Source organism: Natrix helvetica, assembly GCF_964273705.1.
Source record: "Natrix helvetica genome assembly, chromosome: 1".
Taxonomy (NCBI): Eukaryota; Metazoa; Chordata; class Lepidosauria; order Squamata; family Natricidae; genus Natrix; species Natrix helvetica.
In genome coordinates this window covers 123,856,876-123,871,864 of record NC_138548.1, presented here as the reverse complement: position 1 = coordinate 123,871,864, position 14,989 = coordinate 123,856,876, and the positions used below count along the sequence as shown (strand labels likewise).

Sequence of the window (14,989 nt, the reverse complement as noted above, 5' to 3'; positions counted from 1 at the left end):
AGAGCCAGAGAGCGGCGGGTTGGGAAGAAGGGGCGGGCCTCCGAGGCGCAGGGAGGAGACAGCGGCCGGGGTGCGGAAACCTGGCCCAGGCTGGGCACTTTTCCGGCCTGGCTCTCAACGCCAGCCCACGCGAGAGGAAGGCGCTCGGAGGGTTTGGGGCGGCAGCGGCACCCACCCGTGCGTCACCGCCGCCTGCAACCGGAGGGACCCGGGCAACGCAGCACGCGCAGACGGAGCGGGTGGCTAATGCCCCGGGGTGGCCCCGCTTCCCGGTTCGCCTCCCTGCGCGGGAGGATGAAAAAGAAACGGCGCTGCGTCGGTGGGTTCGCTTGCTGCGGGGCGGGTGGGCGGCCAGCCCTTATCCTTCCTGGCTGCAATAATGCACATATTTCGCAGCGGAGAGAAGCTTTGCTTTGCTCGGGGTCGTTTCGTTTATCGCAGCAGCGTTTCATTCTATGCCACGTTAAACTCCAGAGGGGAAAGGTCTCCTCAAGGCTCAATTGTGGAACGGGGCGGGGGGGGGGGGAGATCCAGAAAGGGAGGCATTTGAGCATGTGCAGAATGCCTTTCCTTTGGCAGAGTACAGTTTGCAGTGTGTGAGAGCTCTAGCCTGCTGTGTAAACTAATCGTCATGTAGTCCAACAACGCTAAGTAAATATTTCATATTTTAAAAAATTAACGTTTAAAACATCTGGGATGGGGACTCTTCTTATTATGTAATCCTGTCCCTGTTGATTAGATTTGAACAACCTTGCCCTAGTTTAGGCTCATACCTAGGCAAAATGAGCTTGATTGACCTTAATTAAACTTAGGCCTCTTGAGTAGACACTGCTAGGAATTTCAGGGCAGCCTTCCAAAATTGAATTGCAAAAGATACTTCATTTTACTTCCAAATGGCTTTTCAAGGATCAGGGTTTTTTTTTTATCCAGTGCTCCTTCACTCTCTCAGCCCCCAGGCAAGTCAGATACTACCAAGCCTGTCTGAAGGGCTGTCCTGATTCAACTTCATCAAACGGTTGTTTATTGATTGAAGGGACAAGAAAATTGGCACCAAGTAAACATGAAAAGAATTGGCTTCTTCCATTGGGAGAGGCCTCCCATGATTAGGCCTCAAAAAATGTAGCAAAGGAAGTGAAGAGGCGGTAAGGTAAAATCAGCAAGGAGGAAATACATTGGGCTAAGAAAGCCTTTTTTCTTTTTTGGGTGAGATGACCAGGAATCCTCATTTAAGCAGGATGATCTTCAACTAATAAAAAAAATACTTCAGGCTTTCTGGGAAACTAAGTTTATCTTTTTCATTTTTTGCAAGGAATTGCACTTGCGTTCATTTTAACAAAGTACTGGTGTTGACTTTCAACTGCTTTTACACTGCAGTTCATTTCTGCCTAATTTATATCTGTATCTTCAGTAAGCAAGATCACTTCTGAAGAGTTTTAAGTCTGGTCCAGCCTGAATTCTGTTGTTTATTTTTGCCCATTTATGGGACATGGCTATGCTTTTAGGAGAAGCAACAGCAACAAAAATCTTGGGGTACCTTTACACTGTACTGATTATGGCCTATATTTTCATGAAATGGATTCTACTACATCAGGTGCCTGGTGTTGTCTTCTATTGGAGATATGTGTATCATCCATCCATCTATCCATCCATCCTATCAGTGGCTGAGCCCTGAGATACTGATCATAGTACAGGCACAAAACACCAGATCCATAGAAGCAGGGGTCTACCACAGGACCAGCAGTGGAAATGCAGATTGTGCAAACAACTCTTGGACACAGTCCAACACATAACGCCAGAGTGTAAAATGCAGTCAGGAACAGCATACATGTAATAGCACAAGTAACTGACCTTGTGTATAGGAACATCTACATAGTGCATGGGCTACACCCTCCCAAGTCTAAATGGGAGATTCCCAAGGTTTTGGAGAATAAGAGGGCTACTATCCTGTGGGACTTGTACATCCAGGCAAACAGACAGGTTAGACTGTTGGTTTGAGCTCTGAGCTGGGCAATTTCATGACAAATGTTTCATCACCATTCAAGGAGACATCGTCAGTGTGTTCTGAGTTGTGCTCATCTGTCAGAACACAGGTCTTTAAATATCTTTATGAGATGCAAATTAATCTGAATGTTGTTTGTTCAGATATTTCAATATCCAAACAAACAATATTCAGACTAATTTGCATCTCATATTTCAATATACGAACAAACAACAGACTAATTTGCATCTCATAAAAAGGCATTTAAAGAACCCGTGTTCTGACAGATGAGCACAACTCAGAACACACTGACGATGTCTCCTTAAATGGTGACAAAATGTTTGCAACCAAATTGCCAAGCTCGGAGCTCAAACCAACAGCCTAACTACCAACCTGAGCTACTAATATCCAAACACATTTCAAACAGACAGGTACTACCAATCAATCAGACACTGGTAGTAGACAAGGACCAGAAGATAGCAGTGGTAATATATGTAACAGTGCCAAGTGACAATATCAGGAGTATGAGAAGCTGGAGAAGTATTATGTCCTGAAGGTAGAATTTGAGAGGATGGAGAAAATAAAGGCCAAAGTAGTCCCAGTGGTGGTAGGAGTGCTCAGGGCTGTGATTCCTAAGCTGGCAGAATGGCTTCAATTGATCCCGGTAACAATATCAGAGCTCTCTGCCCTAGAGTACAGTACTAGGAACAGTTAAGGTACTATATATAGGAACAAACTCCCAAGTCTCTAGTAGAGGGGTGAGATTGAAGAAGACACAGAATCACCCATAGGGGTAAGGATTTTTTTAAAGGTATGAATGTGCGCGCACACACACACACACACACACACACAAAGTGCAACTTGCAAATATATGTTGATTGCCAAACACTCAAATTTTGATCATGCGACGGAATGCTGCAACAGCAATACGTGAGGACAGGTCCCAAGTTACATTTTCGGTGCTGTTGTAACTTCAGATGGTTACTAAATGAAGGGTTGTTAAGGACTGTGTGTACTGGTATATCTAGATTCTGTGCAAAACCCAAATATTTGCAAGTTGAGAAGAATTCATTCCAGTAGCAATTACAATTTTTGAAATTTACTTATGTTAGCATTTTAAATTTGTACTTTGGGGTTTGGGTATGTTCTCTTATAAATTTCTGAGTAGAAGTGGAGGAAAATGAAATCAAATTGCTTGCTTACATGAAGTGTAGGATCTTACAGGTCCAATAAAGTCCAAATTAAACAGAACTAAATTTGCCGATAAAGTCTAGTTAATCTATTGCTGGTGCAATATCCTCTGTAAAATGGTTTTCTTGAAGCATAGCAACTTGCGTGTTAGCAGATGTATTTTGTCACCGGTTTCAGAATATTGCTTTTCTTAATATAAGAAATTGCATTCATTTCTTTTGCACAAGCCTAACTTCTTTGTCCTCTGGGAACAAGCAGAACCTTATTGGCCACTGATGGCATACAGAGACATTGCAATACTGTACAGCATAGGCTCAGCCCTACCATTGTGCAGAGGAAAGCAGCTATTTTGGGTGGTAGGAGCTAGGAAACAACTATGAGGAGATAAGAGGATGGGACTGGCTATCGTGAAACCTACCTTGAACCCTTGGGCTCAGCTATTCTGTGAATTATATTCTACCATCGCTGCTGAGATTTGAGGGATTGTGATATGGAAGATACACCATTTTGTTTTTTTGTCATAGGCAAGCTTAAATATTTCTTATGATACAACCACTTGATCAGTGATTAGTTCATTTGCCACTGACAAGTCAAAAGAGAAACTAAACTAACAACAACTTTATTAAAGTTGTATGTCTTTCAGACTCAACAGACTTCAAAAATGAGATCATTAGACGGCAGTGAAGAGAATCATAAAAATTTTCTTGTCATCTAATGGCCCAGCAAGACAAGCAAAACATTCTCAGAAGATGAGAACCAAATATGATTTTATTAGTTTTTAAAAAGGAATGACTTTATTGCCTAAATAAAAAAAATAACTTCAATGATTTCAATATCTGGCTGGTGGTTTATATAAGCAGGCAAACAAACTCCCAATATGCAGTTGATAATATTGGGTGCCGACAGCGTTAACTGGATGTAAATGAGGACAGAATTGATATATTTAAGGGTGAATGAAGGATTTATATACTCTTCTAGGGAGAACATATTTACCCAGGATTTATAGAAATGAAAGTGGCATACTTTTTGTTCACAACTGTTATGAACCGAAGTCTTTCGCCTTGGGAGAAGGGCTGGTCTTCCCAGCATAATCCTGAAATTCTTAAGATTCTTAGGATCTTCTATCCAAGAACTGACCAAGGCTACATAGCTTTCAAGATCATCCAAGGTCAGGTATTTTATTGGAAGCCCCTTAGAATCACATGATTGAGAAAGGTGGCTACATATATTAAATAATATAAATAAGTAAATAAACAAATTTGCTGCTGCTACTTGCTGGGGCATTCCTGGTATATTTATATGAACACATCCGTGCAGATTTTCCTGTATGATGCAAAAATGGCTTGCCGCTGCATTTTTCTAAGGTATTTTTTTTCCTCAACTGCTATCTAGTTGGGTGTTAAGGCAGCTGCTTCTTATACTGCAGCTAATAGGCCACTAGTCTTTTGACTGCAGGGATGATAAATTATTACCTTAATTAATATTCCAAAGAGGGCCATTATCTCCCATTGTCTACACTATCTTCAAGGCCTCCCTTCCTGTCTAGTAGGGGAGAAGCCTGCAGGGTTAGAAGCAGTAAAAGATAAAGCTTCTCTAAGCAGCATCTGTAATAAGAAGATAAAATATTCTTTAGACAAGGCTGAAGATAAAAACTGTCCCTACCAGCCAATGTCCTCTGAGCAGAGGCTTGGTGACTTCTAGTACTGCAAACCCCAAGCATATGTACCTATATGGTCAGTGCGGGTGATCTGTTTTATCATTCAAGCAATAGACGCCACAGAAGAATTCATAATGCACTCGTGGGTTTTGGATTTTTTATTATAAAAACAGTATTTATCCCACTCATTAAAATCACATTCAAAAATCGGCAAAAAATCCATAATAATAACCCAGAGAAACGAACCAGAGATCAATATTTACAGACACTGCAGGGACAGAGGGGTTTTTATTCCACCTCTTCTTGGAAGGAAGGGGAGAAATCAGATGGCAGAACAGGCAAAATTCATCACATGGGGGGAGGGGGCATGCAGCAGAGGCAATTGCATGCGCTTGGGGCATGAGACCTGACCCCCAACTGAAAGCCGTCCACCCCAACCCCCATTAACTGCAAATGAAAGGAGGAAGGAAGGATACAGGGAGGATTCAACCTGAGATTTCTCACCATCCTGTGGGAGAAATCGTAACGCTTGGGTGGGTGGGGAGCTTGAAAGGGAACACTGTTTTATACAAGGCATACTGGAAAGGGGGGAGATGAGCAGGCTTAGCTTTTCAAACCCAACCTGGCCCCTTGGCACAAATTTATTTACAGAATCCTTCAGACACTTGGGAGTTGGCACGAAGCCTTGATCAGGCTGTTTTCAGCTACTGCAGTCCAGCTCCAGCCTCAAGAGGCCCCGAAATGAGGCTCAGGCAGGTCCAAATCACTTTTGGCATGAAAACCACTGCCCCTGCCTCTTTCCACAGCAAAGCAGCATAGATTTTGGCAGTGGAGACAGCAGAAATAGGGGCAATTCTCACCTGACTTCAAAGAAAAGAGCTGGAGGCATTAATATATTTTGGGCAAGACGAACACAGGGGGGCTCTCCAGATCTCTCCTGGGGTCACAGGGAGCACAACTTCATCTTTGCTAGGCTAACAGAAACAGGCACAAAACCATCTTGACATTTGGCACCGTTGATTGAGAACGCCTGTTCAGGCCTGGAATAGCAAGAGTTTCAGTTCCTAAGGCTGTTGCTGAAGAGGCAGCTGCTGTACTGGGTGGGAAATATCGTATTTGGAATGGCAAATGATAGGATAAGAAGGTAGTAGTAAGGGTTAAGGACCTGGACAGAGCACTGGGAAAGAACAGGACTACATTTTTATTAGGAATTTCTATTACTGTGTAATTGTTTAAAAGCCAGACCTCCTTCCCAGCCTGGAGTGGAACACCAGCCAATCCTGAAATATATGCTTAATGCTTAGCAATGGACACCTACGCAACACTCTTTGGATAGGTGAAAATGCATTATTCAGATCTCTCCGGCAAGAACTAAGATAGATTTCTTCGGGATCTACCGTAGAACTCTTGTCAAGAGTTCGGTATGGGAAGGTAAAGGGACAATTTCAGATTGTCTTGTGGATTTCTCCTCATTTCTGCTAGCGTTAAGAGGGCTTATTTTAAGACAATGTACATTCCCAAAATGCCATGTCAACAAGGCCCAAGCTAGCAGGATTTGTGGTATTCCTCATGTATACTTTGGCACACATCTGACACCACGGTGAGAAAGTAGGAAGGAACTGCTCAAGATGCATGTCACACTTCAGATTTCCTTCTGTTGGTCCTATTTAGGGGCAAGGCCTTAATTTCAGCCTTGCTCAGTAAGGAATGAGTAGACTCTTATCCACCTTATCAGTCTCCTGCCCCTGGAATGGGTATTGATCCCCATGTGCAGAGGGGATAGGGGAGGAGGGAACCTGTCCCATGCTTTCTGAATACCCCCACCCCCTCATTATATCCCTGGGGGTTGGGTGGACATCACAATGATCAGCAAGAAGAGACAGGAGAGGGGGTGGGGATGGTGGGCAAATCCAGCTGAATAAATTAAGGATGGGAAATGAAGTCAAGGAAGGTCAGAGGCCATTGGTACTGCTGCTGCTGCGCTGAATCAGTGGGACCTTGCTTAGCTCTACCACTGGAGAGCGTGGCTTATGTTTCATTTTGGGTACCCTCTGCAGCAGCTGTTGAGCTTCTTGATAAGCGTCACGCAGCTCCTTCTTCCATTGCACCAGCTCTGGATCACTCTGAGAGAAAAAGAACATGTATTAATGGAGAAGCACAGGAAAGACATATTCCAGAACAATAGCAATAATTTCCCTGACGGAGGGAGAGAGAAATTGCATTTCATCATCGGTCTTATTCTTCATCCTGTGAGCAAGACTTTGCCCTCTATGGTGACCATCTGATCCAGAGCCCTTATTACAAATAGATTTGTCTTTTTAAAGAATATTTGCTGTAAGGAGTCAGCAATATGCTCACTATATATTTTAGACTGCAACTTCCATCAAACATGAACAGTGGTTAGGGCTCATACCCCAATACCACTTATAATCCATTTAAGCTGAACTTGCAAAACAATTACACTTTAACATGCATTAGGACTCTTGAGCTGTTGATCCAAATCAGCAAAGACATCTATCCTTTTAAAATTTAGATATAAATGATTAAAGCTTCCAGGGATTCCCTTAGTGCTTAGCACCATGTCTCTATGCCAGCTATTAGCACCAGTGTTTTCTCCCAGCCAAGGAGAGCAACTGGAGAGAGAATTTCAATCTGACCCTATCAGCATAGTCCTGGCCCCTGAGGATCTACTTATTATTTGCCCTGAATGCTTTTTAATACCCACATAGTCTGCAGTATATGGAACGTGCAAATTGCAAAACCATTTTGGTTACAAACATCTGGGACATTATTTAGCAAGATAAAATCCCTCTAGATATCCACGGAAAGCAACAAGACAGAATTGCTTAGCTTTGCTTCCCTAGCTTGTATTTCTCTAGAGAGAATATAAATGTGGCTTTTAGTGACTGGGGAATATCTGCCACTTATTGCCTCCCGATATTGAAATAAAAGCTGCTTCTGATCCTCTGGATTTATTAACTAGATAATAATTGCGCAAATAATTGCAATTCAGCTCTATTTGAAAACTTAATAGACACAGATTATTCTAAGAAGCATTTGCCAAGCATACATGACCACTAAAACAATTCACTGTTCAAGTCACTTTTTCCATAAGCTGAAAAGAGTCTCTAAGACAGTAAATAATGGGGATTTTAGAGAACCACAATTTTAAAAAAGAAACACAGATTAGCCTAGAGCCATGATGGTGAGCCTATGGCACTCATGCCAAAGGTGGCACGCAGAGCCATATTTGATGGCACGCCAACCGCCAGCTCCGACACACGCATATGCGCACCAGCTAGCTGATTTTTCGCCCTTTTGGAGGGCCAGGGGAGGCTGTTTTTCACCTTGCCCAGGCTTTAGAAAGCCCCTGGAGGACGGGGAAGGTGAAAAACAGCCCCAATGGGCCAACCAGAAGTTTGTTCCCGAACTTCTGGATGGGCCCTTGGGGCCGTTTTTCTCCCTCCCCAGGCTTCAGGAAAGCCTCTGGAGGCTAGGGAGGGCAAAAAACGGCCTCCCCCGGCAATGGATCATTTCTGAACTTCCAGTTGGCCCGTTGGGGCCCTTTCTCACCCTCCCCATCCTCCAAAGGCTTTCCTGAAGCCTGGGCACGCCATAAGAAAAAGGTTCGCCATCACTGGCCTAGAGTGAAACAGGAAGAACAGGATGCAAGAGAATTTCAACTTCACTAGTTTTGCTATTTTTCTATTTTGTGTGGAATAAAAAACAATATCTTTCTTAGACAGATACCAAAGTTTAACTTCACAAAAGATTAAATCGACCACCAAGAAAGGTTCTTAGGAGAGACTTTATGAGAGGTGAAAATCAAAACAAAGCAACTTACATCACACTGCAAAACAAATTGCTTGCCTCCCCGGATCTTAAGCAGGATGCATTTTCGATCTTTTACTTGTGTCTCCTCCACTGACTGGATCTCTTCCATAGTGAGCAGGGACTGCTATAATGCCCCACCCCAACAAATATTTGATTAATGAAAAGAATTTCCAACATATATCTTAAATATTCATCTTTCACTTATATCTAAACAATGCCCTTCTCCTGGTGCTGTGCTATGGCCTTAAACACACACAAACCTGTGCTTCCCTCGGTATGCTATATCTCCATAAACACACACAAATGAATATTGAATTCTTCCAATCATGTATGGCAAGTCTTCATACAATCCCAAGTCTGATATTCTATCTTTCCCACCCTCTGGAAAAAAAGTTTGTTCCTTACCGGAGATTCTCCCTCTCCACGCCATTCCAAACGATTTGGGAAGAGGTAGAAATATCGCCTCTGCCACTGAGTAAGGAAAGGGTTCCCTAGTTTTGACATATAGCCATGCATGATGCAGTCTTTGCCCAAGGCATAATCTGTGCAAAATAAGTGAAGATAACAATATCAAGGCTAATAAAAAGTTGTTATAGGGAGCAGAATGGGACTAGTATCAATGAATCCAGACAGCCTTCCCACACTAAGAACAGGGAAGAAACACCCAAGTTTCCAAAAAGAAAATTCTTGCCGAATAAGTCTGCTTTGGCAAAGGGGTTTTGTGTACAGAACAGCAACGAGGCTCACCTTCCTCATGGCCCAACTGCTTGTTCTTTGCTCTTTTGCGGGCCTCCAGCTTGTCAGTCTCAGCATTGACTGTATCAAATACAGTCTCTGTCACCTCCTGCTGCCAGCGCTCTGAGATGGTGAGCGGAAAGTTGCGATAGAGCTCCTGGTCACTATCCAATAGCTGGGAGGAGAAACAAGTTATGTCACTGTGTCTCCAGGATCAGAGGAAAGCAATCTTCTGGGTTTCAGCTGATGAAACAGCAGCACAAGAGGCTACCTACTTCTGGATTTCCCACAACAGTCTTTCAGTGAGTTTCAACAACATTCTGCTTATGTTCTGTTTGCTCTTTTGGAAAAAGGCCTATTGTTTTCTCCTCAACAGTGTTATTTGCTCCAGCTCTGTCCTTTCTATTAGAAATATCTACAGTTCTTTGTGAATGTTTCAGATGCCATCTTTTCTACTACATCCTAATTTCCTCAGTACCTTTCCCAATCAGGAACATATTCCTTCACAAATCTCTTCAAATTTCAATGAATGACATGTCACCTGTTCAAGAGGTTGACTAGCTCTATTTCCTAAGGCATCCGGCTGGGTACAAAGTGCTGGACTAATTGGCCATTTGCCAGCAGAACAATTCTTAACATTACCTTATGTGCACATCATTACAAGCCAGAACATTCAGAAAATATGTATTAGTTCCTGAACTTCACTTCTTTTATTATCTAATAATTGTTGTCTAACAACAGACAAGAATTAGTCACACATTGCTCTTAATTGGAAGACCCCTGAATTGAAGAAAAAAATTGTATGTGGTTTTCTTCTAGGCTATGTCTTCCATAAATAAGAAACCATACTGAGTAATAGAATAATTGATGTATTGGATCTTAATACAATGGACTTTGTACGCAATAGACAAAATTTCTGAAAAAGTTATGTCACTCATGTGATGACTTTGTTATGCAAGTAATATAATTTGTGTCCATTTACTTTATTATCTTAATGAAGATAGTGGCGTACTCTCTAATTTAATTGACAATCTAGAAGACACCTTATTTTCCATCCCTGTATTAATTCCACTGTATCCTTTCTCAAAGTCTTTCTAATTTTTAAAAATGAGATACTGGCTGAATCAACAAGGCAACAAGATATTATACAGCTGCAAATTATGACAAACAGTTCTTCAACTATCATCGATGCATGACAGTTCTAATTGCAGGAGTACAGTTCCAATTGGTGGAAGCAAGCAAAGGGAAAACTAGAAAGTCTCCTTGTGTACCTTAATTCCTTTGGTGTCTTCTTCATCAAATGAGCCAATGTCAAAAGCATCTGCTGCATTTACCTCCCCGCGTGGTGGAATCAAAGGTGGAGGATACTACAAAGATATGATGAAATAAAGTTAGCAAAGAGCAGAATGCCGTATCTTTTCATAATGCCCAAATACATGTTATTTTCTTTTCCATCGGCCTTTCAACTACGGCTCCCCTCACCTTCTGGAGAAAAACCATCTGCCAATCCACACCCTGGAAAAATGAATTCTCCTTTATTTCAAGTGACCTAATGAAAATATAGAAAACAAAATAGTGATCATCTTTGACTTTGCAATAGCTGGACCTAAAAGGCAGGGGATAAAAAATGCAAGCTATGATGACCTTCATGAACAGCAAATATAACTTATCATGCTTATGTATTTTTATAATCAGTGAGGAATTCCATTAGTGTGGAATTTCAAATTTTAATTTAAACCTTTAGAGAATTCAGATAAACCTAACTATATATACCCTAACGGCATAGGGTTTCCTGCCTAGGCAGGGGGTTGGACTAGAAGACCTCCAAGGTCCCTTCCAACTTTGCTATTGTATTATTGTATATATCAACATCTATGGACTATTATCTTCTACTGGAACGCCCTGCTTACTCAGAAAAGTACATGTGTCTATTGCTGCAGTTACAAAACTAAAAATTCTGCATGTGTGCAGAAACAGCACAAACCAGTGTGCAAAATCTAATCCATGAACTTCAAATCTAGTGCTGTTGTTTTTCTATGAAAAATATGCTTCTTCTCCAGTTTGAAACTTAGAAATAATACTACTTAAAATCTCAGAAACTAAAGAAGTAACTGAATAAGACTTCAAATGGTTTTGGAGGTAGAGGAAGGGAAGGGAAATTATTATTCTATGGGCTCTTCCCCCCTCCCAATGAATAGCAAATAGAAAGGAGGGGGCCACAAAATAAAACTCCAAGATAAATTAAGCAAACATTCTAAATTTGCATATTATATGGTAACATTTATTGTTCCAAAATCTGGATGATCAGTCCACAGAAATTATTAGCAGGGTATACATTTAATCAACAATATGTATACTGTTAATCATAAGAGAGGCATGCAAAGAAAAGAGCCCACTTCATCAGATGTATGGCACAAGTAAAGGTTTGGTTCATCCTTATGGGACATGTACCAAATCTAGGGCTCTATGCATTTATACAGAGACTACATTGTATCTTATAATGGTTAGAGAAGAAAATAAATAAATTGAATAATGGATGATTTTATGAAATGGCAAATGAACCATAATATAATGCAAAAACAAGATTGCTGGTTGATCTTTCTTACTCAGGAAAAATGGTTTTTTAAAACAATAGCACTTCATGCTTTCAAATTAGCTATTTATTATTGTTCTGAAAACCTTTAGATTTCAACTCCTGATCTATATTCAATGCTAATCAAAAGACCATGAAAATAAAAGCCTTACTTATAAGTAAACAATATTTCTGGAGTTTACATAACCCTGATGTGTTTTCACCCATGCTACAAGGTCATCTATGTGGATTTATCAGATTGTGGCTTGAATTTGCAACTGAGGAATGGAGAAAATTGGCAGCCTTGAAAACTAAGGCAGCAGTCAGATACTGGGGAGTGGTTTTTATGATGCTGGTTCTGTTAACATTAATTTCCAAGTTTTGAAGTTTTGTGCATATTGTCTCTACAGTCATAGATTCAGGGAATACGTTATGATAGCCAAGGATATGAAAAGAATATATTCTTTGCAGGTTTTTGTTTTTCTTAAATAAGAAGTGAAGGAATTGTTCTCACCTGACTTCCAAACCCAACTTTATTCTAAGTAGAACTTTTTCTATGACTGAATATGGATGAATAACCTTAAAACTCCGGCCCATCCTCTACATCTCACATAGTCCTTCAGCACCTTGGCAGGACACTCACCCACGACCCATACAGCCCAGCCGACGGTTGACATCTCTCTGTAAAAGTCCCTCCAGCAAAGAACGTAGCTCAGGTGAAAAGGAGTCTGGCAGCTCCACAGCCTGTTGAAAAAGGAGGATAGGTTTAGTTAAAAGGTGAGAGATTGGAGAGGTCAGAGGAAACCAAGCAGAACTACCAGGGGTTCCATATCCTAATTCCTTCAACCTTTGAAACCATCATTTGTTATTCACTCAGGCTATCAGAATTGAATTTGAATTTGAATTTATTAGATTTGTTAGCCGCTCCCTCTCCACGAAGGGACTCGGGACGGCGTACAATAAATAAAATAAAAAAGCACATATTATACAATTAAACATTCCACGGAGGAGGTAAAAAATCACACAACAATCATTACAGTACATAGAAATAGTAATAATAAGATTAAAAATTAAAATACCCCAATATAAAATTACAAGTTTAAAAGATTGCCAGGAGGATTAAAATGGAGCTATGGTTGAGCCAGGCCGGCTAGTTGAAAAAGGTGGGTCTTGAGTTTTGAACGGAAGGAGCAGAGGTCGGTGGTAATCCTAATGTCGGGGGGGAGGTCATTCCAGAGGGCTGGGCCCATCACAGAGAAGGCCCTGCTCCTGGGCGCCGCCCTTTGGCACTGCTTAGTGGACGGCACCCAGAGAAGTCCCTCTCTGTGAGAGCGAATTGGTCGTAGGGATTCCCTACGACCAATCAGAAAAGACAATATTCCCAATTCCAGAAGCTGTGGGAGATCCCACAGAAATAGTGAATAACTTGGGTCCTACAGCCATGCCGTCATAATTCTAGTAGAAGGAAAGGAAGAATGCTAATATGCCAACCCAAAATCACATGCAATCAGCCTCATTTCATTTCACACAGCCCTCAAGCATTGTTCTGCTGCTTGAAAACTACAGACCCACTGGGAATTACTTTCACTTCTATCCTGTGCTTGCATATGTTTCGGCAAGAGATAAAGGGGGTTCAACTGCAATGGAATAGTAAAGAGGAAGGAGAGCTGAATAGTTTTGCAGAGTCTATCTATTTATAACTGTGGTTTTGCCCTCTATCAACAGTGGCCAGAGGGTTGTTTCTGTATCTAGACAGTTTCAGAGGAACAAGGTTCCCTATCTCTGTGTATAAATCCTCAGATAATTAAGATGATGATAATAAAATACATAAACCGTGGACATTGCAAAACCTGGAGACAGCAAAATAGAGAAGGAACTGGAGAAAAATCACAAAGGTCTGCAAATAGCAGTAGAATGACTGTGGCAAGAGAAAGTAAAGATAGTACTAATAGCGATAGGTGCCTTGGGTGTAATTTCAGATCTGGAGTACCCATTGAACGCCATCAGCATTGGCAAAATCAGCATCAGTCAATTTCAAAAGGCAGGTTGACTTGGAACAGTTTACACTGTGGGACAATCATTTTAATATTATTAAACAAATAACATTGGCCTATCTCAAGTCCTTGACTGTATAACTAGAGGACAACGGCTATGATCCTGGTGCCACCTGGATAGCATCAAGTTGAGGAAAATTACCAGTACTTGGCAAGTCAAAATCCAAGGTTAATTTACGGATCCCAGCCCCCCCCCCCCCCTTTTTTTTTTAGTCCTGGAGCTTCCTAAGACCATTGTGGCTGAGCATGCCCACTTCAGTTAGTCACCTTGTTTTATTTAATAGCTCACTTAATTACACAGGTTAATTTAAATGGAGGCTCATCAACATTGAAATCAAAATATAACTTGTCTTCCTGATTTCATACTTGATGATAAACCATTTCCAAATATCCTGGGTGTGTTTATACATCACATGCATTTTCTAGTTAGTGGGATACAGGCAACTGTATGTTGGCATTAAAAGAAGTCTTGATATTGGAGAGGCCAAACTTTCCCAGCATAGTATGAACACATTTCAATTAAAACCGTGTTTTGGTTCTTCTTGGGGCAAAAGGTGGCCAAACTAACCAGTACCAGCCTTATTAGCAGGGAATGCTATAAATGACACATGAATAAGACTGGTAACCTACTTTATACAGTCCCTATCCCACTCAAACATTTTATATGAAAGTCTTAATTGGGTAAAGCCATGATAAGTAATGGAGGTCTGTATCAGCAGATGAGAGAAAATACATTTAAAACAGCTATAAAAATGAGGAAGATTATATAATATGTATAATGGGTTTAAATAGTTAAGATTAAAAGAGACAGAGAAAATGTAGTGATTTTGATACAGTAATCTATTATTTGAAGTGATTTGAAATAACATAAATAACTTATGGGAGCCATTGGTAACTTAGAACACATAACTAACGTACACTGTACTGATTACAGTACTGAACAAAATTAAAAATAAAGCTGATGAAAT

The 14,989-nt window shown here is 41.0% G+C and overlaps 1 protein-coding gene across 1 annotated transcript in view; it reads right to left on the bottom strand.

Moving 5' to 3' along the window:
- Positions 1–4,969: 4,969 nt before the first annotated feature.
- The window catches only part of GRK2 (G protein-coupled receptor kinase 2), a 43,026-nt gene continuing 33,006 nt past the window's right edge, over positions 4,970–14,989 (bottom strand). The window contains exons 15-21 of the mRNA XM_081937184.1: positions 12,611–12,711; positions 10,878–10,944; positions 10,667–10,762; positions 9,408–9,570; positions 9,066–9,202; positions 8,671–8,784; positions 4,970–6,949 (exon numbers count right to left, since the gene is read on the bottom strand). Coding sequence (XP_081793310.1) covers positions 6,779–6,949; positions 8,671–8,784; positions 9,066–9,202; positions 9,408–9,570; positions 10,667–10,762; positions 10,878–10,944; positions 12,611–12,711 — 849 coding nt within the window. The 3' untranslated portion in view covers positions 4,970–6,778. The remainder of the gene's footprint in view (positions 6,950–8,670; positions 8,785–9,065; positions 9,203–9,407; positions 9,571–10,666; positions 10,763–10,877; positions 10,945–12,610; positions 12,712–14,989) is intronic.